We start from the raw sequence: 26627 nt of genomic DNA, 5'->3' as shown, positions 1-26627 counted from the left end.
AATGTCGCATTACAAGGCTGGCAAGCTCCCAGCAAATATTATAGTGAACCTTTGTTTAATTAGGGGTTTCTCAGGCAGTCGCACTTTCATCCTTATAATGGGAAAGAGAAGGTGGGGTTAAAAGTTTGGGCTCAAGGACCCCGCTGGAGCCTGGGCATCTCAAGAGCCCATTTCTTAGTCTGAAAGGGCATTTTACTGGCACAGGCACTTTTGCACCCAACTCTCTTTTTACTTTTTCTTTTTTTAACTTATTTACTCATTTCTACTTGCCATTTTTTAGGGGCCCCTCCCTGCCTCAGGCATGGGTAGGGCTGGGCCAGGCATATGGCCAGGATTTAGCTGCTCTTCGTACTCCTCTGCTGCTTTTTGCCATGCCTCCCACCCCTCGCTCTGAAAACCTGGCGTCACCTCCAGTGCCAACGGCTGGTGACGCAGCGGTGCCGGCGCAGCCCCCGTGAGAAGGCAGGCGGGCGGCCCTGTGCGAGCATCAGGCAGGGCTTTCTGCCTGCTCCTGCCTCCCCCGGGCCCCACGTCCCTGGTTCCAAACACAGCCCCAGAAAGGTTGTTTGTTCTGAGGATCAGTAAAGTTCAGCTGCCGCAGCAGCGCACCAACGACAACTCCTGTCTGGGCAAGCAAATGAATGTTGATGTGTTTTCCATCCACCCCCCTCAGGATGGGAAATGCCAGCACTGGTGGGCAAAGCTGACGGAGAGCTGCCCGTGGAGGCAGCGGGAGCAGGAGCCCAGTGGGAGCCATCCCAGCACAGCCGCCCCAGTCACCTCCCTGCAGCGCATCCGCAGCCAGGGAGAGCAGAGAAAGGTGCCGGAGCGCGGCAGGGCGCCTGCCAGCATCCCTCCAGGTTCCCAGCATCGCGCCCAGGCGAGGGGAGCCCTCATCCCGCAGTGCCAGGGCAGCCAGTGCTGTGCTGGATGCCTCCAAGCAACGGCTACAAACCCCACCAGGACACACAGATGCCTGGAAAGGCAAAGCACAAGGGGAATGAAACCGGGCTGTGGAAAGCCTTGGAAGGCTGGCTGAAGCACCTGGCAGAGAGGCAGAGGTTCCTGCCTTCACCTCCAGTCAATTCAGCAACCCGCACCTGACCCCCACCAACTGAGCTCAATTAAAGAGCTGCTGCGGAGCGTTCGGTCTCTATTCCCGGGGAAACGCCAGTGCCGCGCAGCAGCAGAGCTCCGGGGGAGCAGCAGGGAAAGGCAGCCCCTCGCCGGGTCGATCCCAGGGTCTGTCCCCCCCCCAGGCTGCGCTGCCTCGGGAACAGAGCCAGATCCACCAGCATCAGCGCCCGTGGGCCACCCCAGCGCCACCGCTTCGCTGCCTGCATCCAGGCCGGCTCCAGCAGCTTCCTGCCCCTGCTGCCCTCAGCACTGGTACGGGACCCGGGCTGCCGTCACACCCCTCCAACAGCTGCTCTGGTACCTGAAATGCTGACCTGCAGGTGCACGTGCTCCTCTTCCAGAGGCTGGCTGAGAGGTGAACGCCAGCAGAGCCCACGGAGGCCAGAGGCAGATTTAAGAGACTTGAGGCTGCCTGGGTGAAGGCAGCAACGCTCAGGTCCCCAAAGGGCCCTGCCTGCTCCGAGAGGGCAGAGCAGTCCCGAGAGTTACCGAAACCATGGAAAGTGCTTCCCAATCTTTTCCTCCCTGTGCGCTGCCGTGATGAGATGTGAGCTGAGATTTTTTTTTTTTTTAGGGTGAATTAATTATATCATTACTGGATTCCAATTTTCTTCCTGACACGAATGAAATGGGAAGAGAACAACAAGTTGCATGCCAGGCACGCAGTGCTACAAGTTTATTGTCGTTAGCTGGGACAACTTCATTAACAAGTGTGAACCCAAGAAGCGGCTCCATCGCAGGCCCTGCCTGGCAGAGCCGGGCAGCAGACGCTGCTCCTGCGCTTGCCCCATGCTCGATGAGCAGCAGCTGCAGCATTCCCAAGGGCCACGGTTTTAACACCAAGCGGCACCATGCACAGCCACAGCCCCTTTTCTGCTGGGCTGTGGAGGCTCTTTGCTCTCCAGCAGGATGGGGTCTCGTCCCCCTCCCCACAGGGCTGCCCCTCTGCAGCCCCCGCCACGCCAGCAAAGCTGCTCGGATCAACTGTCATGGTTTGCTCGCATTCAAGGAAAGGAAAGTAAAGCTAATGGAGTGAAAGCGAACTAACAGACAGCAGCAGGGTATATTAAAGCCCTACAATGATTTATGGGACTGCATGTGCCATAGGAAAGGAATTCTGGGCTGGAGAAGGTAGCGTGGCTCTCACCTGCACTGCCTCCCTGGACAAACAGGGGAGAAGGGAACCCCGAAGCTGCCAACTGGCTCCCAGTTTCCCACACACCCCTTAAACTCCGCAGCTAAATACAGGCATGTGTGTAAACAATCCAACCACCTCATTACACCTTCATCGTCCGCAACAAAGCCATTAGCATTAACCGAGGCTGGCGGGGAGACAGCTCAGACCAGCTTCATCACGACGGGGACACAGGGCTCCGCGGGCGTTTTCCCATGCACCCTTGTGCCACTAAAAGGTGACAAACTCTCGCTCCGGTTTCTTAAGCCAGTGCTTTTGGAAGCTTTATTTACCAGCCCTTGCTCCCGGTCATAGGCAGCGCCACAGAGGAGCAGCCGCGGGTGTCCAGATCCCTCCCGAAGGAGCCGGGACACAAGATGCCCCCAGCTCCTACCAGGATAGTCTTCAACAGCCTTGCTGGTTTTAAGGATTTCAGGTCGAACCAAGGGCACAGCCGTGCGCCTCGGGGGAGCAGGCAGGGCCCTGACCGCACGCTGGTGCCCACAGGGCTGCTCACGGCAGCGGCTGGCCACGATTAACAGCAGCTCAGCTCGAGTCCCTGCGTCGGCAGCCCCTGTCCACCGGCACATCATGTACCGGCACCCACGAGCGGCCGGTGCTCAACACACCCCGGAGCTGCCTCCCCTGCCGCGGCTGAGGGTACAGCACCAGCTCATCCATAAGCCTCAAGAAACAGCATTATGTGAAAATTCAGCTAATCTACTTTAATAACCCAAGTTAGGGGCCTCTCTCTGCTGTAGACAGTATAATAATTTTTAAAATATTAGCTGTCATTTCTGATCAGTCCTAAGGAGGCAGAGGAACTCAGCACACGACTCTATTGAGGCTACTACTTCATCAGCCTCCGAGCCTGTAAAGAGAAGCAACGTGGCATTCATGGGGGCACAAGCCTCCCGGGGGTGGTGGGCTGCCCACCAGGGCTCTGCCCATCACCCAGCTGCAGCAGAGGGGCACAGCGAGGGGGAGGGACCCCCAGCCACCCCCATGGGAGACACCCCCCCCCCATCTGCCAGCCTCTGCTGCCTTTTTTCTCACCTCTCTGGGCTCTTCCCCCTCCACGCAGGGAACCTGATGCATCACAGCACAGGCAAACAGCGACAGATGCGCTACGAACTGGTGAGGAATGGGGGGAGCCTTTTAGTACCCAACAAACAAGATTACAACGCACTGGGAAGGGGCTGTCACCTCACAGCTGCGGAGGCGTCAGCCTGCACCTTATATTCCTGACATTCCCCTCCACAGCCCTTGGCCCAAGCCCCGGGAGGCTCCAGGGAATTGGGGGTGACACAGGGCACACCCACTGCCCCCCACCATGGGACTGATGGCACCACGGTGAGCAGGGCGAGTCCGTCACTCGCCTCTGCAGGACAGGGGCTCCAGGGGTTTCCACCTCCCACGGAAGAAAACGCTGCCACGCTCTGCCAATTCTGTGCAGCAAGTTTAATTCATCGAGGATGAGTAAAAAGTATCAAAAATCCAAGAAAACTGCTTCTGCGTGTGCAAAACTCACCATAGAATATAAAGTACTTTAAAAATACTTTGCAGAATCAGATATGCAAACTTCTCAAGTTAAAAAATATTCCAACGTGCCTAAAATATAGTAACGCTTAACAAAAATAAAGACTTCCTGCTGTCACGACGCGCGATAGTGAACACATTCGCTCTCCCCGATGTGGACAGAGCTGCGCAGCTCCACCGGCGCTCAGGGCAGCGCCCAGGGATCCCAGCACGCAGCACGACCTCCCAGCTTGGTGAGGTGCCTACGAGGGAACCGGGCTCACGACCCCACCCCCGCTGGAAAGACACGGGCACCCCCGAGGCGGCGCTGCCGGGGGAGCCGTGGCGGCCGGCGCAGGCACTGGCCCCTTTGCCGCGGCGGGCGGGCAGCTTCACTGGTAGAGGACCTTCACACAGAAGGTTTCCTCGTTCTTGTCCTCATGGTCATTGATGTGAATCAGGATCTCCTCCTCACCCACGCTCTGGCTCGGGGCAAAGCGCAAGCCGATGGTGTACACCTCCCCGCCGGCAACCTGCGGGAGAACGGGGGCGCGGGAGAGGCAGCAGGACCCGGCGCGGACCCCTCGACGTGCCCACCCTTCCCAGGCTAGCGCAGCCCCCCTGCAGCAGCACGCCCTGCGCCCACCGAGCATCATGCCATGCCCTGCACCCACCCAGCGCCGCTCCACGCATCGCGTGGGCCGGCCGGAGGAGGGCAGGGGTCTGGCAAGGGGGGACCGGCGGCAGGAGGACGTACCTCGAAGGAATCCTCTTTGAACTGCAGGAGGTCAGGCCGGTTGGTGCACAAGAAGTAGAGCCTGGGCGAGGGGTAGGGGTTGGTGTAGGTGATGCGCTTGTTGCAGCCTCTCCCGCCTCCCGCGGGGAGCGAGATCTCGAACGCCTGCAGGTCGAGCACAAGCCGTGGCAGAGGCGGCACAGACCGCGGAGGGGGCAGAGGGTACAACGGGCGCTCCCCCAGACTGACTGCGGGGAATTGCCTCCTGCACTGGCGTGCCGCGGGGGGCTTTCTGGGGGCACATCGTACATCCTCTCCTCTGCCCTTCTACGCCCTACGTTTGATCTCTACCAGCAGGTATAAAGAAACCACCTTGGAGCGAAAGCATCCTCCTCGTGCTGCCACTGGCACCGGCATGTTCGCAGAAGTAATTACAAGCCCGAACAACAAAGGGCCGGGGGAGCAGCTGGGACCAGCCAGCTCATTCTCCAGCTAATTAATGGACATCCACAGGGAGAGCCATGGCACTGTTCGGATAATGCCCCGCAGCACCAGGAGGCGGGCTAACACTTGGCAGGGTACTGGGGCATCAGTTTAAAAGCCAATCTGAACTTCCCCTGGTACTGAGGGTTTCAGGAAAAACGTTTTTAAAAGGAACACGTTAGCTGGGAAATCTAATTTTCTATCTTTGAGGCAAGGCCTCCGCCAGCACAGTGCTAATAGGAAGCAGCATGCTGTAGCTTTAATTTCACAAGCGGGGATACTTCAGAGTTGGCACTCCTCAGCATGGGACTGCCTTCAAAACAGCCCAAAAGATGTTCTGCTGTGGTCCTTCAGTGAGATTACTCAAGCACTGGAGGGCCAAACGTGTGCTCAGGGTGGCAAGCACCAAGAACCCCATAGATGCAGAGAGGAAGAAGCAGGAGACAGCCCTGGGTTACTGGCCAGACCACAACGGCCGGTCCGGCGCCGCCACTGCGTTTTTGTGGCCCGAGAGCCGCCGCACCTTGGAGATGAGGGGCTGCCTGCAGGACAGGCAGAGCAGCCAGGAGGACACCAGCTGGTGGGACTCCACGTCCACCAGGTTGAGGTAGATGAACCTACTGCCAGCCCGCCGAGGCCTCACGCCGATGTACAGGTCCTGGATGCCGTTGGCAGGGAGGAGGAAGGCGCCGTCCGGATCCACCTGCGGAAACCAAGGCCGAGAGCTGCGGCCACCCGCGCCAGCCTGTCGCACCCCGCGACGTCCAGCTTGGGGTATAAGCTAGACCCGACTGCTCTCAGAGACATGTGCATCTATGCCGCTACCACCGAATCCCACCTACACGAATATGCCGGGACTGGCTTCGTGTCAGGAAGGATAAGAGCTGCTCCGGGAGAGCCAGCTCCTCCCCAGCCCAGGGACTCCATCCCCTCACAGGCTTCGCCCGGGGAGACTTTTTCTTTTGTTTACGGGACAGCGATGGAGTTTTTGTGCCTTTTATTATTCACATTCACAATTATGGCTGAACAAATTCTAAAGAAATTGTTAGTCTTCAGATGGTCTCATTAACGCAGATAATTTGCCCTCCGGGGTTTCGTGCCGATGATCCTACACACGACAGCTCTAATCAAAAGATAATTATCGCTAACGCTTTATGGCAGTAAATCGTTCATAATTCCGAGTGGGCTGCCTTTCCCTTTCCGGAGGGGATTTCACCGGGCCGGTCCAGGCCAGCCCCGAGCCTGCCCGCAGGGGGTTACCTCCAGCTCCTGGGGGTGGGAGGTGAACGCCTGCACCCTCCGCGGGGCCGGGGTGCCTCGCAGCAGCAGGGAGAGGCGGCTGAGCTGCCCGGCCGTGCAGCTGACGTCCAGGCGCTGCAGCGAGTGCAGGTAGAACTGCCAGATCTGGATGGGCGCCGCCAGCCAGGGGTCCCTGCAGCAAGGAGACGGGCAGCGCTCGCCAACGGCGCCGCAGGCTCGGAGCGAGCGGCCGAACGCCAAGCGCGGAGCCTGAGCACCGGGAAAGCTTCTTCTAAGGACCCCAGCTTCAGCCTCCCCCGTTCCTAAAGCTCACATAACAGCGTCACCCGACGCAGAGACAGCCCGGCTCGCTCAGAAGGCATTAGCTCGCACACCAGAGGATGCTCTGGCCAGGGATTATTTAAAGGAAAAGAGAACAACGTAAAACCCTATTCTGCAAGCATTTTGGAAGCCCTCTGCCCAGATTTCTGCTCCTCAGTGACGCTGGCCAGGCTCGGGAAGCCTCGAGCAAGGAAAGGGCGGCAGGAGCTCTCCTCCAACCCCGCCACGTGCTCAGGGTTAGTGTTTCTCATTTTTGGGGATCCTGCTACTCACATATAAATAGCAACAAAGAACTTTTTGATCTGTGGGCTTGGTCCTCCGGCTACTTTTAAGAAGACATCCTGCGGCTCCCCAGGCCCCTGCGTGGAGAAATCGGAGCATCATTCCAACAGTTAACCTCGAGATCAAACCGGCTAATGAGGACTCCAGGGTTTCCTTCCCATTAAGGGAAAAACCCGCCACCAACCCACTTACGAAAGCAGATGCTTTCGGCATCTAGTTAAACTACGTTATTAAGTTATTATACAGCTTGGCTGAGCTCTTCCAGTATTTTTAATTACAAAAGAGGATACAAATGACTATCGCATTCCAGGTCTGCATCTGTAATCAAATTTTGGCAAATTTTCCCCAAGTTTTCTAACAAGCCATAATCCAATTACCATACTAACGCATTTCTGCAACAGCAATTACCAGCTACCCTTCATCGCCATCTGCACATACGTGTGCAAGTTTATTTTTCCTCTCTACCTCCCCCAGCTAGCAGAGCAAGCCCAGGAAACCTTTGCTGGGCACTGCAGAGCAAGGGCTGCGCCAGGGGAGGGGCGCAGAGCGACGGCTAGGCTTGGGCCTAAGAGCACCTCAGCCTGGCGCGGCCCTGCCCCCCGCCCCAGCATCGCCCAGCGGAGAGACGCTCTGCCGGGCGTTCAGAGGCCACGCCGTCCCCCACCGCACACCTCCAGCGGCTGCGGCTACCCCGAGCGGCAGCGAAGGTCTATCCCACACCTGACAAAACGCTGCTTTTCCACAGCGTTTTAATCATCTGGTATTTGCTCAAAAGAACAAGCAAATACAAGCTGCTGCACGATGCGATAAGGTGCAGCACTCGGCTTAAAAAAAAACCGCAAAAAACAATGCGGCTCCTTTTAACTGGGAATAAAGGGCAGCTCCGGCTCCGTCACTGCCAGCGTTTCCCTGCCACGGGCTGGTAAGTGGGGATGCTCCGCGGGGGCACGGCGTTTCTCTGCCAACAAAACAACCCGCAACAGAAGGGCACAAAGGACAGACCGATGCTGAAACGTAACTAATACCATGTTTTTGGTTTCGCAAATGATGTCGGGGTCACTGCAGCGAACAAACATCTCTGGCTGCCCCCCTGGCATCCCCACTGGTGCGCCTGCGGAGGAGAGAGGCCGAGGTGAAACCGTATTCAGTGCTTTCTGTTTTGTTTGCTACCCTGCATCCCGCACAGCCGCAGACCAGAATCCCTTGTGCCGGGCTACCAGCAAACTACACGGGCGTACTGCTGCAGGGAATTCGATATAAAATTAGTGCAGGCAAGCGGATGAAGAGCAAGCAGGGAGCCCAAGGCTGTGAAAGGGCAAGGACGCAGAGACAGGCTCCCTGGACACCACCTGCACCTCCAGGAAGGCCTATCCTATGAACCATGGATGCCGACTAACGAGGAAGAGCCCAAGCCCGCTCCAGGCGTGCCGCAGGCTCACCAGGGAGCGTGTGCCAGGGAGGCAGCCGAATGGTCTTCTTCAGGAAGGTGAGCTCCGGGTGGTAGAAGCGGAAGGTCTGGTCCACCACGTGGGGCTGCGGCTCCACCTTCACCCGCAGGAGTGCGATGGGCTTCCCCCCGCTCACCTGGAAGGAGACCTGCCCCGGGGGCCGGCGGGGGAGAGGGTCGGAGTTTGGCAAGAGTGATGCCTCCCCTCCTATGCAGCCCCTCGAGCGGTGTTTTCACCTGGCTCCCTCACCTGGATGTGCTTTGTCTGCCCGGCCCCGCTCTTCCCCAGGGAGCACACAGCCGCGTCGGCACCGGCGCCCAGCCCTGCCGGCCCCTGAGGGGTGCAAGAGCGGCTTGCCTCAGGATGCTCCCGGTGACAGCACCGCCCTGCCCGGGCAGACGCGGCCGAGGGAAGCGCCTCCTACCGCGACGGCTCGGAACGGGGGCCCGCACCTACCTGTGCCGCGACGACCGCGGGGTCTGCAGAGAAGGTCTGGTATTTGAAGGGGATGCGGACAGTCTCGCTGGGGCGCAGGTAGACCTGAGGCCTGAGGTCATCACGGAGGTGGAACATCTCCTCCTCCACTGGTGTAATGCTCTTGGTCAGCTCCTTGAAGTGGCGCCACTCCCTCGGGTCCAGTACGACGCTGGGGGAGCGAGCGGCAGTGGTGAGGACTGGTCAGGAGCTGGTGCCACCTGGCATCTCCCCACATACATGGGGGAGACCCTGCTTTGGCCCCCACCTGAGCTCAGGGTGGTCGACCTCGATGGTCACAGTGTGCTGGACGCCATAGGGGTTCTTCAGGGTGAACTCAAAGAACTCAGCCGTCCCCAGCACGGCGTGCACGGTGTGCGTGGCGGTGATGGCCTGGCTAAGCATCCGGGAGATGCTCTCGCCCTTGATGTGCTCCCGGTAGGCGTCGATGATCTGGAGATCCCGCACATGCCGGGCACGCTGCTCTTGCCAGCCCTGCCGGGAGGGAGGCAACCGTAAGCCCGGAGCCACCACAGCATCCCCGGCCGCCAGCGCCCCTCTCCTCACCGAGAGCCAGGACGTCCTCCCGCCGCCGGCGTCCTCCTGCTGCCGCACCAGCGCCATGCGCCGTAGCTTGCGCCGGCGGGCGGCCGCGGCCTCGCTGGGGGCAGCCGTGGGGGCCAGCCTCACCTCCGGCCGGCGGCTGTGCAGCGCGGCCGCCAACTCGCCGTCCACCTCCACCAGCCTCCGCGCCCGCGACACCCGCCCGCCTGTGGGGAGAGCAGCGGGGCAGCAACGAGGGACCCCCAATTAGCGAGGCCACAAGTGCCCCGCGATGCTGTGGGGCGGGGAGGGGGAGCACTGGAGAGGGCGGCCACCCTGCAGCTCCACAGTGGCAGAGACCCCGCCAACTCGAACCCACACAGGGGGACGGGCAGAGTCACAGCCTGGCAGGACTCACCGCCGGCGGCGTTCAGGGAGAACCAGCTGCTGGCTGAGATGCTGCTGACACCAGCTGGTGCGGGCATGACACGGGAGCGGGACGGCAGTGGGGATGGGGGCTGCCCTGGGGTCTCCTCGCACGGATGGCCTGCCACGAGTTGAGAGGGGGGTGAGTGGAAATCCTCTGTTTTTCATTCTTATAAGATCTACTGCAAATTTTTATCCTCACTGCAGCTCTTTACAGACAATCTAAAAAAGCAAGAGCAAATATCTGGTCGCTAACGATGCTCTGCAAACCCTATGGCACTCCCTCCAGAGCCTCTTGCCGTTCACCACCATCCAGCCACCCACCCCGAGATGGAGCAGCATCAAAAGCACGGTGCCATGCCGAGCCAGCACCACCGAGCCCCTCACCAGCTCCGGTTTTCATTTCCGTGTTCTCCGTCCCCGGGCTGCAGCGCTGCCGCCAGCACGGCCACACACCACCGTATCTCCCCGCTCCTGCTGCCATCCACGCTCCCGCAACGGTTATACAAAGCAGAGCCAGACGAGGCTCTAAATGCCTCAGGTATTTACCCAGCCTACAGATCCCACCCCCATCCTTCAGGCAGGGGCACCGAGCTTTTCAATACTTTAACAGCAGTATTTTGAAAGGTTTGAAAATAGAGGACAAGAAAAAAAACAAAAAACAATCAAAGGGTGGCTGTTGTCCTGGTGCAGCGTCTCTGCTTCCCCTCTCCCTCTCTTTTGCAGGGTGAGTTAAGCCTCTCTCTGGGTTGTGAATCTCAGATTCTCCTTCCCAGGAGCTTATCGGCCCTTTGCAGGCAAAGTATGGAAACGAAGATTTAAGATATCTTATAATGGAGCTAATCTTTCTTCTGAAGATAAGATTTTAAAACCTGGAGTCACTGCACATTTATAGGATAGGGAATTAAATATATAAAATAAAAGCAGCCAGCAGGTTCTGGGGAGAACAACATTCTCGCAAGGTGGTTTGCTTTCGGGTACTGCCCCGCGTGCGCTGTGCATTTCCCCCGTGGCCCCGTGCTGTCTGCTGGCACCCAACCACGCAGGGCTGACCCTGCGCCGCCGGCACTTGCGGCCAAGGAGGCAGAAGGGACTGCAAGAACAACCAGGAGCCGCACGCCCCTGCCGACAGCCCACTGCTGCCCAGAGCCGGGCAGCTGGTGCCGGGGCAGGGGCTCTGACCGGCTCCAGAGGTAGCTGGAGAGGGGCGCGTGCCGTGGGGTGCCAACGCCAGCACCCGAGCCTTTCGGCCACGTGAGCAGCGGGTTCTTACCGACGTTGGCCAGGCAGAGGTGGAGGCGGCCCCTCACTGCCACGCGGACGCCGAGGGGCCGCAGGGCGCCGTGCCGCAGCGCCTCCCGGCCCATCACCGTCGCGTCCGGCTCGTACTCGGTCGTGGCCACCTCCAGCTCGTGGTGGGTCCTGACAGCCGCCTGGCCCTGGCGCAGCAGGGACTGGGGACGAGGGGTAGCGAGTTACTGGGGAGTCCAGTCTGGAGGGTTAAGGGGTCTGTGTAAGGATGTCTCTAGATGCCCTAGGTCTGGGGGGTTTAACCCTAGAATACCGCAGGAGTTCCAGGGAAGTAGAAAAAAGTTAACATTTTGCCATCACTTTGGAGGAGATGATGACAAATCCTGCGATTAGGGGCTTGCCAGGCTGACATCGGTCTTGGTTACAGGGAGGGGCTGACAGCAACTCGATTGCTCAAGACAGGAGGGTAACACAACAGCATCTCAACACAGGGCCAAAGGAGAAGCCAGGCTCTTCCCTAACACTCCTGCATGCCAAGCAGGTGGCCTCCTTCACTGTTAGCAGTCCCAAAGGCTTAAGGGGAAATACCTTCAGTTTAACCGATACCTCCAGTTTGACGGCAGCAGACCCAACTAGGAGCAGGGAGTCTCCATCCCAGACGTCAATCTGGAGGCTGTGCTCGGCCAGGTACCGCACAAACCAGCGCTGCTCCCCGGGTCGCAGGAAAGCGGGATCCACCATGTACTTCAGCTGCAAGCCCGGTGCTTCTGCAAGACACGCAGCATCGTCATGGAAATGGCACATCAGCCAGGACAGGGACACTTCTGCTCCAGAGAAGCCTGCCTGCTCGCACACCCACTCTCCTCCACTTAATGAACCCATCAATGAGTAAGGTGCAAGGTCCCCCAGGACTGGGACCCTCCCACAGAAACACTTAGTATGGTCAGACCCTCCTCTCATTTCCACTAACAGCTCCGCACGGAGAAGCGGCTTCATCAGCCACAAGTGCTTGGTGTCTCTTGGGACCAGAATTCAACAGGACACAAAGAACCAACGAAAAGCGCTCAGCTCGGAGGATCAGAGCCGCTCACTCCGGGCGCTGCGCTCTCCCGTGTTGCCTTTCTTCAAGGGCACTGAGCTGCAGCGGGAGCCGGCAGCCTCGACGTGCAAATCACACCACCAACACTTAGTGTTTTACTTCAAATGTTGGACATTTTGAACATCTTTTACAACACACTGCATAAACTAGCAGAGCTTTGCTATTGAAGCAGACACTGGCCCGCTCCTCAGCCTGGAGGCAAGCCCAAATTTGACTGACGGAAGAGGAGCCACCACACGAGGATGCTAAAACCAGAACTTACTGGTGCTGAGGGTCCCGTCCTTGTTCACCCGGACGAGGATCTGCGCTGGCACAGCCAGCCCGGCCGCCGGCCCCCCATCCGTGCTGGCCAGCTGCAGCCGCGGCGTGGTGACCGGCGGGAAACGGTAGAACTGGAAGGTGAGGAAGACTGTCCTTGGCCATGTCCCCTCCATGCCGTCCTGGGCATCCCTTGAGGGAGACAGAGGGGGTTGCAGTAGCTCATGGCACAGCGCTGCCTCCCCATCACGAGCTCTTCGTGCGTTCGGCACGCACTGAGAGGCAGAAGAACAAGAGAAGATCGGCAGCGTCACAAGTATTTGGACTCCTCTGAAGACAGCGGGCATATGGTTTGCCTTGGCTTTCCAAAAAGCTTCCTAATTCCAGCTGTCTCCTGCCATATGCTGCAACGGCAGAGCCCAGCAAAGGCAGCGTTTTACCTTCGCACAGCACACTGCCATCCACGCAAAAAACATAAGCGGGGCCTTATCCAGCCAAAGCCACCCCCACAGGTGCCAACTTTCTCAACTCCATACGAATTTATGGAGAAACCCTGCGTTACCTAGCTTTTACATCACACTGCAGCTAATGGATACAATAAAAAAAAATACTGGAACATGATTTAAGAGGGCCCAGAAAGGACAAGAGCATAATCATAAAACCCTCCAGGGCTTTGCCTCCATGGCAGGTGCTGGAAGAAGTGGCACCTTTGCAAGGACTTCTCCAGCTCAAGCAGGGAAGTGGGCTGGGGGGATTCGGGGGGAAGGGCTTTTCCCCAGGAAGCCCCTGGGATCTGCCCACAGAAAGCCCGACAAAGAGCTGCCTCCCCACCTGCCAAAAGCCAGGAACTGCAGGATTATTTCATTGCCTTGCAGAGGGTCGGCTTCCTCCAGCTGCAGGCTGAAACTCGCTGGGTCTGCTGGCGCCGAGATTTCCACTGGCTCCTGGTTGCGGTCCAGGATCTCCGGGAAGCCGGCAGCGTGCAGGCGCGCCAGGGAGGCACGGGACAGCAGCGTGCGGGAACTGAGAGAAACAGGGGTGAGCGGCATGGAAGCAGCCGTAGGGGACCCCAGCGGGCCAGGTGATGGGGGCGCAGGAGCCTGGGGAAGGGCAGCCGAGCATCACCTGCCTGCCTGCAGCCCCACAGCAGTGATGGGCACCTGCAGCGGGGTGAAGGGCAGCGCCCGCAGCTGGTCGCCACCGCAGGAGTCCGGGCCCAGGGAGCTGAGGTCGGCCTCCAGGTGAGTGATCCCCCCCTCCTGCCGTGAGCTGCGGCTGCGCTGTGCCGGGGGCTGGCCCCCACCCCGCAGCGGGACCGACAGCTGGGACACTGACAGCTGGAAGGAGAGCAGAGAGCGTGAGCACCTGCAGCCCCACGCCGGGGAAGCGGCCCCCCGAGGCAGCCCACCCTGTGGGAACCCCGCGGCGAGGTGCGCCAGCAGCCCCTCCTCGCTCAGGCAGCTCAGATGCTGCGTGCTCTGGCATCACCGCTCTGCCGAGAAGCGGCACAGCTTGCCTGCTCGGGGGTTCACACCCCTGCTTCCTATTTAGCTGCTGCACTTTCCCTGGCAAGAGGAGGGATGAGAAAATGCAGCAGGGAGATCAAACTGCTTAAGGTGGTCCTATGAAGCATTTAATTTCAAAAATATTTGTTTGCATCGATCCCTGCATCAAGATATAAAAAAAGCATGAAGAGGGATCTTGGTATTCATAGCTCTCCTTAAATCCCAGCAGCTCCACGCAAAAGAAACCGTGCGTCACTGTCAGCACGTACCGGGGACAAGAGCACCCAGCAAGTCTGGGCTGTCAAAAACACAGAACTGCCCTTAAAAATATATTTGGGGTGTGAAAAGAGCTCAGGGAATTTTGCCCAGCACGTTATAGACAGGATCTATTTTGCTGCCCCAGAGGAGGGGTATTTGAGCAGGAGGCTCGATGCCTCTTCGCTGCAGCAGCCAGGAGAAATGGACTGGACCGGGAACACACGCCGACCCTGGGAAGGCGGCTGCCCGCCACCCTGGCACGCAGGGCACTTACCCCCGGTCCCCGCGGGGAGGCTGCCGTTCGCAGCGGGGCGGGCGGACCTGCGGAGAGGGACAGGAGAGATGCTCTAGCAGAGGCGTCACCCCCAGGCCCCTCCGCCGCGGCTGAGCCCCCCACCAGCGAGACCCCTCCAGCCTCCCACCTGCCTGCCGTTCTACTTTTCGGAGGTGGGACCAGCTTACTGAGGTGCCTTATCATCTCCCAACACTTATTTGACTTATTTTTCCAATAAGACTGTTGCCTGTGGCAGAGGAACGTAGCACACCTCCAATCCCTCTGTTACTTTGCTGGGAATTAGGCTAACGCTGCTGTAGAAGGCAGCTGCTCCACCCCCAGACAGTGCCGCGGCTCCCTACGGCCACGCGGTGCTGCCTAAGTGGGATGCTTAATGAGACGTGAAAGTTTTAGGATACTTAAGGTTTTCGTCGCTCCTCCGTTATTTCTTGTCACTCCCTTCATCTGTTTGTGCATTCGTGCCCCGAAACGGTACAAGCTTTATCACATTTATATTTGGCTGCTCAGCTCCCGCGCTGGCACAGCTGAGCTCGCTGGGCCGCGGGCCCTTCGGAGCAGACCAGGGGCACAGATGTTCTATCTCTGCATCCACGTGATGCAGAGACCTTATTTTACTTTCGCCACCACGTGTATTCCAGCTATTTCATGTTGACTGCTGTACAAAGGAAAGCACCCCGTCTCCCTTATGTCTAAAACACTGTTTTCTCTCAGTTAGGACAGCTTCGGTGTTAGTAAAAAGACAGACAGAACCACCAACACCACTGGCAACTGAGCTGATAGAAGATGGGCCCAGCCTCCCCTGACCAGGACTAAACAGCAGCTCATTTTCCAACGGAGCACTACAAAAAGTTAACAAAATGCTCTGTTCAGCAGCTAAAGGCACAGTCTGGCTCCCGCGCGCAGCCGCTCACCTCGCAGCACAGCTCTGGGACCACCGCCATGCTTCCCAAGCTCTCCCCAGTGCTGCCAGCCCACCGGACAAGGGAAGTGCCAGGCAGCTCACCCCTTCACCCCCCAAAAGTCACCCCGCTGGGGCATCCCCCCTCATGCTCCAGCACACTCCCCCCAAGCCGGAGCACGCCAGCCCAGCACCAGGCTGCAAGCTCAGCATCGCTGCACGCTCGCTTCTCCCTTTACCGCACTGCAACCCCCTCGGCACCCCGGCCAGCCGAAAGGCGTCCAGGAGAACCTTCCAAGCAGCACCAGGAAGGCACCAGCAGCAACGCAGCCATGTCAGAGAGACTAACCCAGATCTCTGCTCTAAAGCCCCTTACGCCAGCACACCCGGCTCCTCGCCGGCAGAAAGCCGGCGCTTGCTGCGGCAAAGCCATGGTGCCACTGCCATCTCGTGGAAGGCGCAGCAGTGCCGGAGCCGGCGTGGCAGCAGGTGCCCACGCTGCACCCACCGCACCGAGCATCGCCCCGACCTGTGGGCTGGCAGCTACCGCTCACCAGAGGAGCCGGATAAACTTGTAAACATATTTAAACACCATTAGGTATCTGGAGCATCGCAGGGATCTGCAGGGGAACCACAGCAAGAGCGACACTGGAGAGGAAAGGGGAGTTTGTTTCCCACCGACCACAAAACCAGGGAGCAGACAGAAACAAGCTGGGGAGGATTTCCAGGAGCCTGGGGCATTGACTCAGCTCCGCATCCAACCCCAAGCCAACGGCAGTTTTCTTTCTGCCTCTGACACGCAGCAGAGGGGCGCTGAAACCCCAACCACCTGGTACCCCTGCACTACAGATAGATGGATAGATGCATACACGCACGCGTACGCAGCCTGGTTTTCCCCAGCTGGGCGCTGGCACAGCCCGCGCACGCCAATCACACACACACTGCGCTCACACTCCGAGCGGCAGCACGAGATCATCGTTATTTTTTTTCCCCTGTCAGCCTCTAAGTGACATCCCTCCTGTCCTCGATGCCTGGAAGGATTCAGAGTCCAGGGAGACTGGTGGGGAGCGATGTGAGCAATGCACAGCTGGTGCAGCTGCTGCGCCCTTCCAGGCGTCCTGGGTGTTGAGCATGGAAGCCCAAACGCCCTCAGAGCAACCCGAAACAGGAGTGGGCTGGTGCCGTGCTGGAAATCCCTGGGGATTTTGCGCGTGGCACAGCGCTACTATCACAGGGGAATTTTAATTTTGCAAGTTAAAAAGTGAGGGCTGAATTCAGCCTGATGGAAACTTGGTTCACTCCAGTAATTCATAAACTAGCTCACTGAAACTCAGTGAAGTCATGTTTTTTCTCCTGAGCAGACACCAGTGCCACGCTCTGTATTTTAAATGTCAGCGATCTGGAAAACACTCACTCAGCGATGGCGTAGGAGGCTTCACCAACTCATCCTGGTCTTTACGTAGGATCTCTGGAGCAGTTACAAGATGTTCTTCCGAAACAGTGGAAACATGGAATTGGACAGTCCCAGACTCCACGTGCTTCCCCTGAAATTGGAAATGAAATACTTTTAGGCAGCCTGCTACACGCAGGCTCCCTCGTACCTCTGAGGGACAACTCCCTCGCCCTGCAGCCGGAGAACTGGTGAGGCAGGCTGGAGGCAGAGCGAGCAAGGGGTTGTACTTCAATAAGCTGATCAAATACCTCTGTCCTTGCAGAGACACACACACATCTGCCAGCTCCACCCACCCGGTATAAGCCTTTACAGAGCAAGATCTGCCAACACCCACCCATCTGTCCATCCATCCATCCTTGACCACGGCAGAGAGCAACCCGCACAGCTTGGCACCCTGCGACTCCTTCGCCCCAGCCCTAACCTCCTTTTGCTGACAAACACCTGGGATTGAGGCCTTTATCGCACAATAAACCAGCTCAGGTCACAGCAGCCTCCAAGAAGTATCGTGATAAGTAACTGTGTTGACCAGCTACAAGCCAGCTCAGTCCGCACGTTTGCGGTAACCGAAGCCGAGCAGCGCTGACACCAAGTGCACTATCAGCACAGGTGCATGTTGGCAGGGGTGGGGGGCTGTCACCCCCCTCTTCTCATGCCTCTTCATTCACGCACAGATCGCAGAGAGCTGCTCCATCGCCTGGGTGCTTATGAAGGTTTCAGCAAAGAGCCTCTCTAACAGCCAGGCGGCCCAAGCACGAGCTGTGTCCCCGCGTACTTGCGGTGCAGAAGCAAGCCCTTACCTGGTGGGAGCTCCTGCTGCTCAGCGGGGTCCGGTAGACCAAGGCTTGGCAGGGGCCGCGGTGGGCACCGCCGCGCAGGGGCAGGACCACGTCTGCCTCGCCGGCGCCCAGGTCGGGGCTCCAGACAGCCCAGCGCACCGAGCGCATGTCGGCCGCCTCGCTGCGGGCGCTGCCGGGCAGGGCCTGGGGGGGAGCGGGGGGGAGCGGGGTGAGCACCACCAACACCCCCGCTCGCTGCCGGGACGGGGAGTGGGTGCTGCCGGACAGACGGACCCTGAGCTCCTGCCACACCTTCCCACGCCCAGCATTGCTGAAACCACTTCCCTTCCAACCTGCTCTGGAGACATTCTATTTTCCAGCACCTTATTTCTCTTTTTGCACCCATTTCCCCACCCCACCGACTGCACCTGTCTGCTCCCATCCCTTTGCATGCTCCGAGGAGCACCAGGAAGGCTTTGGTGATGCAGGGGGACACGTCAGTCCCAGGGAGGGGACCCGGGATCGTGAGACCTCTCAGTGAAAGAGCACTGAGCAAGCCTGCACAGCTTTGAGGTTTCCTTCTCTTCCCTCTGCCAACAGCAATGCAGGCAGGAACAGCACCTTCCTACATGATTTCACCTCCTCAGGGCTGACCACAACCTCACGGCCGCAGCTGCACACAGGTACAAACCCCACAGCACCCTTCCCACACGCACTTACCCTGCTTACCCAGCCCATCGCTGACATTATTCCCCTTCCTGCAGGCTGCAGTTGCTGTACATCAGGCACCCAGGCTCCAGGTAATCGTGCCTCATCCCTTCACCAAGTTACGCAAGGGACTACACCTCTAGATTATGGATCAGCATAAGTAATGCTGATACAATATAAAAGCACAGTATAATGCTTTTCAAACAGAGTTTTCATCCCTCATATGTATTTAGCACAGGTAGGCAGAGACAAAGACACCGGCGCCCAGCCGGAGGTCTGTAACCCCCTCGCTCAAGTAGCTGCATGAAGGGAGGTATGTTTGACCCCCCCCAGTCCCTGGCAGACAAAAAAGGCAGCGTAACAGCTTCCACTTACCCGGGCGCCTCCACAGCCTCCCCCTAAACCGAAGGAGAGGAGCAGAAGCAAACCAAGAGGTCTCCACCAGCGCCCACAGTCACCCTCGCAGCCTGCTAATTATGGCACGGAGGACAAGGCGATCAGCTCAGCAAGCGGCTTTGGGATTAACCACTCTGCCCACGGGCTCCACCGCCGCCCCGGCCAGTGCTCCCAGCACAGCCAAATACACCTGCATCTGGAGCCCCAAATCTCCAGAGGTCCTGGGGTTTCAGCTTTTTAAAGGAGTTGAACCTAACACAATTTCCAACAGCAAGGCTCAGCTTCCCCTCCCTGCCTCAATACAAATCTCTCCAGCCTGGCACACATGTCCTGCTTTAAAAATACCCATTTTCCCACCAGTTCTGCTCGGGTCGGCTCCACCAAGAGAGGACACTTGCTGCATTTTCAATGAGCATCTTAGCGGGACGATTAGGGCCTCCTAACGAACCCATGGCCATCAATTCAGCCACACTATGAGCTAATGGCTCCATCAGCAAACGGCCTCTGGAGGAGAGGACTAAAGGCTCCCCTAAGCTGGCTTTAACCTGCAGAAAGGTTAAACTGAAATATATATAAGTGACTGGTGAGGAGGCATTAGCGAGCATGGTATCCGCAGTCAGTGCGGAGACTTCTCCTGGCTTTAAGGTCCAGAAAACACTAGGCTGAAGCTCCCAGAAAAATTTCAGCGTTCAGGAAAAAAAAGTGGGAGGGGTTAACTTGTTTTTGCCATAAATGCTAAATTCTAAATAAAAGCCACTGGGGCTGCTGCACGCTACATTTCTCCATATACATATGTACGGTGGAAGAATGTAACTACAATCATTCAATAAGCCCATCTGCAGGATATTTCGCACAGCACTGCGGAAAGAACCTGGACACTTTGCGGGGCTGTTTGTTAGGCAGCGCCGCAGCATCCTGGGGGCGCGGGACGGCAAAACAGGGGCAGAGCTCGGAGCCACACAGCAGGGCTTGCTCCCCCAGCGGCAGGTCTCTACTCTTTAGTAAGGGACAGAGATGAGGTGTGTGCACACTCAGCCCTACCTTCCCGTCAGCTCTCCCTGAGGCACAGAAGACGTACTCCAGCTGGAAACAGACCCCAAACGCCGGGTGAGGGACCATTTCGCTCAGGTGGATGCGGCTCCTCAGCACCAGGGCTTGCCCTGCACCCCTGAGCCAGGATGGAGAAGCGGCTGTAGGCAGTGCCCGAGACAGGAGGAAAGCCGCACCGGAGGGTCTCCCCCTTACCTGGCTCTGGAGCCAGGCACCCCTGGGCAGCCACCCCGCATCGCCTCTGCCTCTGGCACCAGCACAGCCACCTGCGGCACCTGGACGAAGCGCAGGCCGTTGTGGACGCCAACGTGCAGCCGCCGCTCCCGAACCACCATCCCATCACCGTCCGGCGCGGCGTTGGCCTGCAACAGGCAAGTTTTCCAGCTTGGGCAGCGAGGCGGCACAGGGTGGCTCAGCATCCCTCCCCATGCCGACCCCTGCCAGGAAAATCCAGGAAATCCGTTAGGAACTCAAAAACAGGACCCACCCCCCAGCGGCTGACGGATATTAAAGGCTTTCATCTTTATGGCAGAGATTGTGCAAATCTGGCAAATAAAGGAGGACTTGGCCAGCGGTCCTTACTGCACACTGAGCGCTGCCACTCCTAGAGACATACTACAATGAGCACAGCACCTTATCTTTTGTTTTCCATAGCAAAGCAAACCCAAATTCTGCTTACTAGCGTCTGGATGTTCAAAACAAACCCAACACAGAGCACCTGTGTGCTAATCCAGCAGTAAAGCAAAAAGCTTGCACAGGGGAAAGCAAAAAAAAGAAAATAGAAAAAAATCAAACAGACTCCAGGTGAAACAAACACCTGAGCACCATTTAGCTGAACCTTTCCACCCTGCCCAAAAACGAAGCACCAGCACTGTTGCTCATACCCTGTCCTTTCCTGCACCATAACCGCATCAGCACTACCTTAAGTAAGCGATCGCTGTTCAGTAAGTCCAGCAGTTCTTCCTCAAATTCCTCCAAGGAAGGGTACAGCTGGACAGACAGCCTCTCCAGATAGCAGGTGATGGGCTTCATCAGCCGGGGTTTCTGCAAGCAGTCACCTGAAAAGACAAAGTGGTGGCCAGAGGTCACGCCACAGCTGGCGCGGGCATCACCGGGACCACAGGGGCACCTGCTGTCGCACCCGAGCCGAAAGCAGCACCAGAGAAGAGGCCGTGGTCCTGTGTTGATCCTCAGCACATGCAAGTCTTTATGCCCAGGAGAGACCCAGAAATGCCCACAGCCTTTGGTGTAAACAGATGCAGTCTGTTTACTTAGTAAAGCCACCGCCACGGTAGTGCTGAGGCACACTGCGGTGCAAGACGCTCACTCTCCCCTCCTCTGCTTCCGAGCGCCGGTCTCAGCAGCACCAGGAACTCGGCTGCTTTGGAGACCTTGCTCAGCTTTAACATTAACAGTTACAACCCCCAACGTGGTTAGCAGTAGGGTTTTCCAGGTATTAAGCTGAAGAATAATTCAGCTGCAGAACAGAGTACTTTTTGCCCTCTGAATCTTCAGATCACATAATTTTCATTGCCGCAGCTCGAACGGCAAGGCTGCTACCCACAGGGAAATACTAACGAGGGCTGAGCATGCAAGAGCTCATCCCCCCAAACCTGCCAGACACCCAGCGATCCCGAGCCCTGCCACCGAGGAGGATGACTATAAACAGGCTGCAAGTGCTCCTCCTAAGACTCCACCAAACGACTCACTAAACCAACCATTGCTTATCCTTAGCAGCTTCCCAGGAGCGAAGCAATTAACAACAGGGAACAGACCAAAGCCATTCTCACCTTTCAGGCTGAGCTACGAATGCAAGGGCTGCAGCCCCGCTGGCCGCACAGGGGAGATGCTCTTGCCAAGGGACAGCACTGCAGACAACCTGTTGGTACTCCCAGAGACCCCATGCCAGCGCCCTGCCTGCCCTGCCCACAGCCTCCCCAGGGACCTGCTGCCTTCAGCAGGAGCCGTGCAGGCAGCAGGAAGAGGGAAGGAGCTCTTACTCGCATCTCCACGTGCCGGCAGCAAGCCAGGAACGGTCTGCAGCCCAGACATCGGAAGGTTTTCTGGAAGAAGGTGAAATATCGTCTCCAGGGGCTGGTGGAGCTTCAGGGTGTACCGCAGGTGACTCTTCTCCATCACTGTCAGGTATTTGTTCTCTGAAGGAGAGAAAACATCCTGAAACAACCAAAACCAGGTCACACAGCTTTGCAGTGCCACTGCTGAAGAAATCATTATCCACAAACACGTGTGTTGCGAGCAAAGGAAAACCTGGGTTTGCCCAGCCAGGCTTTTCCCAGCTGGCAGTAAGGCAGGTCTGCTTCGCGCTACCAGGGCACGGACCAGGTATCGCATCGACTGGACACGCACAATACTCATTTGGGCAGGAGAAGCAGCCAAGAAAGGAGTGAGACGCAACATCTTGCTGCTGCTTACTTTCCAGGGGGTCCTGGAAGCGCGGGTGCAGTAAGGCACGCGGCGTCCCATGGTACAGCTTCAGTCTGAAAGCAAAGGGCACACACACAGTGGTCGGAGGTGATGGACAAATCCTGAAGCACATCTTCATCTCCCACAATGCCTCTGCTCAGTGGTGAGAAACCACCTTCCTGCTCTGCACCCACCGTGAAAACCCAATCCTTTAGGGAAAGGATGGGCATCACTTACAAACCCATCGCTGCTTCCCCAGCAGTGAAGAATTCCAGGTTTCTAAATGCTGGCTTTGTTTCTGCAGCCCCAGGACCACCCTTTCTCTCCCCAAAACAGCTGTGCACGTTGCCACCCCAATTCCCGGCATGCCCCATCACACACGGTGGGGGGACCTACGTTCTGTCCTCAGCGGCTGGGTCCGTCACCTCCGACCCGCTGCCAAAGAGGGGGATGAGTCCAAAGCCGCAGGAGAGATGCTGAGAGCCCCCATCCCCTTTCCCAGCTGTCACCACCACTTCCACGACGGCGGCGATGCCAGGGTGGTTCAAGGAGGTGTGGAAGTAAATGGTCTGGGATGGGAAAGGAGAGAGAAAGGGTATTTCAGTGCTGGCAGCGCAGCGGCAGGCAGAGCAATACCTGTTGCATTTGGACAGTAGCGGCGCAACCAGAACATCCATTAAAACTTCCAGACAGCGGCTCACAGCAAATGACCTCCAGCGCCACTCAAATCTCAGCCTCCTTAAATCTCAAACATCATTAACTATTTTTTTTCTCGACACTAACATCCATTTTCCAGAGTAACTCGCAGGCTGCAGACCCTGTAAGAGCAGGGCTTCGACACACCCCTGACCTACAGCATTATAGCAAGCCCTGCACTGGGAAAGCCAGAGGAGCTGGAAACCCTTCTGCCACAGGGAGAGGAGATGGGGGTGACATGGACCTGAAGGCAGGGGGGGACCGGACACAGGTCACCTCCCCAGGACAGGATTTAAAGCTAGGTTAATCTTTCTATTAAAAACTCATTACCGTGGTGTCCCAGGGAAAACGTTTACTGTAATCACAGGCTGACAGGAAGGGATAACAGAGAGGGACATTAACCGTATCAACCCAAGGAAATAAATCATTATTCTATTATCTTTTATTGCAAAATATTGAAATAATGACCGCTGGCTGAAGAGCGATGCCTCGCCTTGCAAAGACACAGAGAGCCCTTAAAGTGTATCCCTTGTAAAACCAGGCTTGCTGTTCGCTCAGTGAGTGCTAACAGCTCAATCCTCTCCCCTAAATCCTACGGGGAGGATGCAGCACGGGGGTCACCTTGACCCTCTGCACATGTGGACCCTGTCCCCTGCCCACACGCCCCCCTCCTCCGGTGAGGCTGGCGAGTGCGCAGGCAGAAGCTCAGCACATGGCCTGCGCAGGCAGAGGGTGCAATGCCCCCGCACGCTGCCCGGCCCTGCAAGGCAGCTCTCTAGCAGCCAGCAGCTCCTCCTGCACGAGCAGCAGCGTCCTTCCTCCTTCCCTCACCTTTCCGGAATCGGTTGTGTCTGCAGCTGAACACCTTGCAACACCGAACTGCCGAGTGTCACAAAGTTAGCAGATCGCGGCGCTCAGCTGCGACGGCAGCCGGTCGCGCCAGCAGACCGCCTCTCCTCTGCCCCGTCACCTCTGCAAGACCCCGGGCGCTGCGGCCGCAGCATGCAGGGCAGGATGCAGGGGATGGGCAATGCAATTCAGCAACCGCAGAGGGGCTGCGAGACGCAGGCCCCTAACACCCCGAAGCTCCTGCCAACTGCTCCCACGCGCGCACCAGACACCCAGGAATCCTGCAGATGTAGGGACAGTGCTCGGAAAGGCAGCTCCGTGCAGTAACGCCACATTGCTCTCTGTGCAACACACACTGCCATAGATTACCTCTGTCCCTCTCCAAAAAAAGCAGGGGTTGGCCAGAAATTAAAACACTTGGGGAAGAAATGCACACATCAACACCCCCCAGGTACCACTTAAATAAATGGAGCGCGGCTCTAATCTGTGCTACGCTTCATCCGCGGCACAGTTCACTGGAGGAGACTGAAACAGAAGTTATAATTAGAAAACGTGACATCTTGGCTGTCACCCACGTCCAGATAGTGGGGACCTGCCGCCTCGCTCTCAGCCAGTGCTTCAGGGCAGCGGGAGGCCCAGTGAACCCCGTAAGTTCCCATCCTGGGAAGAGGGGACACTCCGGTCTGCCGGCATCGGATGGAAGCATGGCTTTGGGTGAGTTTAGCTCCCAGGTAAGGCGAGAAGAGCGCTGTGCCGGAGCGCTTCCCTTCCTTCCCGTTCGTGAAGAAACACTGCTCTCTGCCGCCGGCTCTGAACACAGCAGGCAGCGCACAGTGGCACACAGCTGCTCCCACGCCGTCGCCCAGCCCCAGAGGTAACCCACCACCCCAATTTCCCCCATTCCAACAAGCCATGCATAAGAACTTAATAACTGGGCGGTGTCAGGGTTGCTCCCTGGGCAAAGGATCGGGACGCGCTGGAGGGGAAGAGGGTTTGCTGCTGCTGCCTGCGTGCAGAACGAGCCGCCGCAGGCAAGGCTCAGCGGCAGACCGGCAACCGCGGGCCAGAGCCCATGCACACTTAGGACTCGCTGCTTTAAAAGGCTCATGGCTACAGCATGCTGATCACGGGCTCCCAGAGCCATCTGAGACACTCTTCCATCAGGCTGAACCAGCACCAAAGGAGCACAGCTCCAGGCTGAACTTGAGCAAAGACCTTTTCCCTTCATGCACTGAAAACCCCCCTCAACCTTAGCTCCTGCAGCTCCAGCTGTCTCCCCATAGGATTGCTGCCCCCACCTCTCGCTGCCCCATCCCGGGGGCTGCGGGCGTTTTCCCAGACCCCGCCGGCACGGCCGCTCCCCCGCCCACAGCCCCCCAGCACCCTACCTCATTGAAAGCCACCCTGGCCGGGTGCGGCGGGGTGGCACGGGCAGCTCGCTGGCTGCTCCTCCACGTCCTCCCAAAGAAGTGGTGGTAGGTGGCATCGAAGAGGGAGAGGCGCAGCTGGTACTCAGCTCCCTGCAAGACACGACAGGACAGGAGGCACCAGCCTTTGGGGACACACCAGCTCAGCAGCCCCGAACTGCAGAAAATACACTTTGGGAAGAGAAAAGGAGTAATTCCCATTTTCTAACTGGGCCTCAGGTCAGGCACGTGGCCGCATACAGCTTCATGCATTGCTGGAGAACCTTTCTGAAAGGCAGAGTTTGAAGGAGCAAAGCAAAAGTGGGAAATCTGAATATTAATCATACAATAAAGGGGTAACAGACTTGCTAAGTGCTACCCAGGGATTTCAATTTTTAAAAGCTCAACTAAAAATTTAACAAAAATTGAATTAAAAACTAATTAAAAGGTCACTCAGATGTGCAGGTAAGAGGACAGAGATTGAGACGTGGCTCCGAGTTGTGTTTGTGGGAGATTTAGTTAGTGCCCCCCAAAACAAGCAACCCTGTTTCGAAATCCCCCGCCTTTACGGCCCCCGAGGCAGCGAATCCCGGCGGCGGGCAGCATCCAGGGCCGCGGCGGGCTCCGCTCCGCCGAGCCGAGCCCCCCGTACCTGGGCGAGGGGGGCCCCTTCCAGGTGCTTCAGGACGCAGCGGAAGGCGGCGGGGCGCGGCGGGCGCGGCCGTGCGCGCTGGCGGGGCGGAGGGACGGCGAGGCTCTGCAGAAACACCCGCTCCCACTCGCTCATGGCGCTCCCGAGGGTCGCCTCTCCTTCCCGGCCGCTACGGCGAGCGCTCGGCTGGAAGGGCGGGGAGGGCACGGTGCGGGGGCGCGCTCCCGAGCCGGGAGACCCCGGTGTGGCGCGCCCGAGAGGACCCCCGCGCCCTGCGGGGCCCACGCAGCGAGGCGCCGCCCGCCCCGTGGGAGCGGCGCAGCTCGCCGGGGGTCCCGGCCAGCCCCAGCGCGCGGCCGTGGGAGCCCCCGCAGGTCACCCGCAGGTCCGCGACCCCCGCCCCACAAGACCCACAGACACGCGTGCACCGTGCACACAGAGCCCCGTGTATGCAGAGACCCGCAGACCGGGTGCGCGTATACAGAGACCCACGCACACGTGGACCCCCCACGCATGCACACGGCTGGACGTACGGCGCCAGAGGTGCGTGGGCCAGCCGGGCAGCGCACACCCACCCACCCGCCCCGCTGCTCGCCCCTACACCCGCCCGGGAAGGGACAACCCGCGCGTGGGTCGCCCACGCCGCGGAGCACAGCCACGGGCACTGCGCGGCAGGCCCGGGCCCGGCGGGCGGCCCGCGCACCCCCAGCACCCGTACGTACACCTGTGCGTGGCTACGGGGTCCCATAGCGTGCGGCCGCACCGCCCGCGGGATCGGGCCCTGCGCACTCACCGCGCCCCGACGCCATCTTCTCGGGCCCAACCACCCTGGCGCCGGGCCGGGGGGAGGG

General features: G+C 58.4%; 1 protein-coding gene across 1 annotated transcript; it reads right to left on the bottom strand.

Annotated features, from left to right (window-relative positions):
* Nucleotides 1–3757: 3757 nt before the first annotated feature.
* Nucleotides 3758–26599, bottom strand: NPHP4 (nephrocystin 4). The gene is made up of 29 exons (XM_064470024.1): nucleotides 26570–26599; nucleotides 25777–25962; nucleotides 25107–25238; nucleotides 22570–22742; nucleotides 22183–22247; nucleotides 21750–21905; nucleotides 20671–20807; nucleotides 19945–20111; nucleotides 19741–19867; nucleotides 17617–17799; nucleotides 16781–16910; nucleotides 14448–14494; nucleotides 13536–13747; nucleotides 13242–13433; nucleotides 12415–12602; nucleotides 11660–11820; nucleotides 11076–11256; nucleotides 9795–9923; nucleotides 9401–9603; nucleotides 9102–9328; nucleotides 8816–9005; nucleotides 8609–8692; nucleotides 8351–8507; nucleotides 7937–8022; nucleotides 6903–6988; nucleotides 6309–6480; nucleotides 5572–5751; nucleotides 4587–4730; nucleotides 3758–4362 (listed from the first exon to the last, which is right to left on the bottom strand). The coding sequence occupies exons 2-29, from the start codon at nucleotides 25909–25911 to the stop codon at nucleotides 4222–4224; spliced, it is 4185 nt and encodes a 1394-aa protein (XP_064326094.1). The 5' UTR covers nucleotides 25912–25962; nucleotides 26570–26599; the 3' UTR covers nucleotides 3758–4221.
* Between the last annotated feature and the right edge of the window lie 28 nt (nucleotides 26600–26627).

Source organism: Phalacrocorax carbo, chromosome 20, assembly GCF_963921805.1.
Source record: "Phalacrocorax carbo chromosome 20, bPhaCar2.1, whole genome shotgun sequence".
Classification (NCBI taxonomy): domain Eukaryota; kingdom Metazoa; phylum Chordata; class Aves; order Suliformes; family Phalacrocoracidae; genus Phalacrocorax; species Phalacrocorax carbo.
The sequence above is the reverse complement of the archived record's forward strand: the minus strand, read 5'-3'. Positions and strand labels throughout refer to the sequence as shown.

Coding starts and splice junctions, on each gene's coding strand:
- NPHP4 (XM_064470024.1), bottom strand. CDS start 25,911: ATGAGCGAGTGGGAGCGGGTGTTTCTGCAGAGCCTCGCCGTCCCTCCG. Junction 14,495..16,780: donor GCCTCCTACGCCATCGCTGA/GTGAGTGTTTTC, acceptor CCCTCTCCGCAG/GTCCGCCCGCCCCGCTGCGA. Junction 6,989..7,936: donor TTTGCGAAACCAAAAACATG/GTATTAGTTACG, acceptor TTCTCCACGCAG/GGGCCTGGGGAGCCGCAGGA.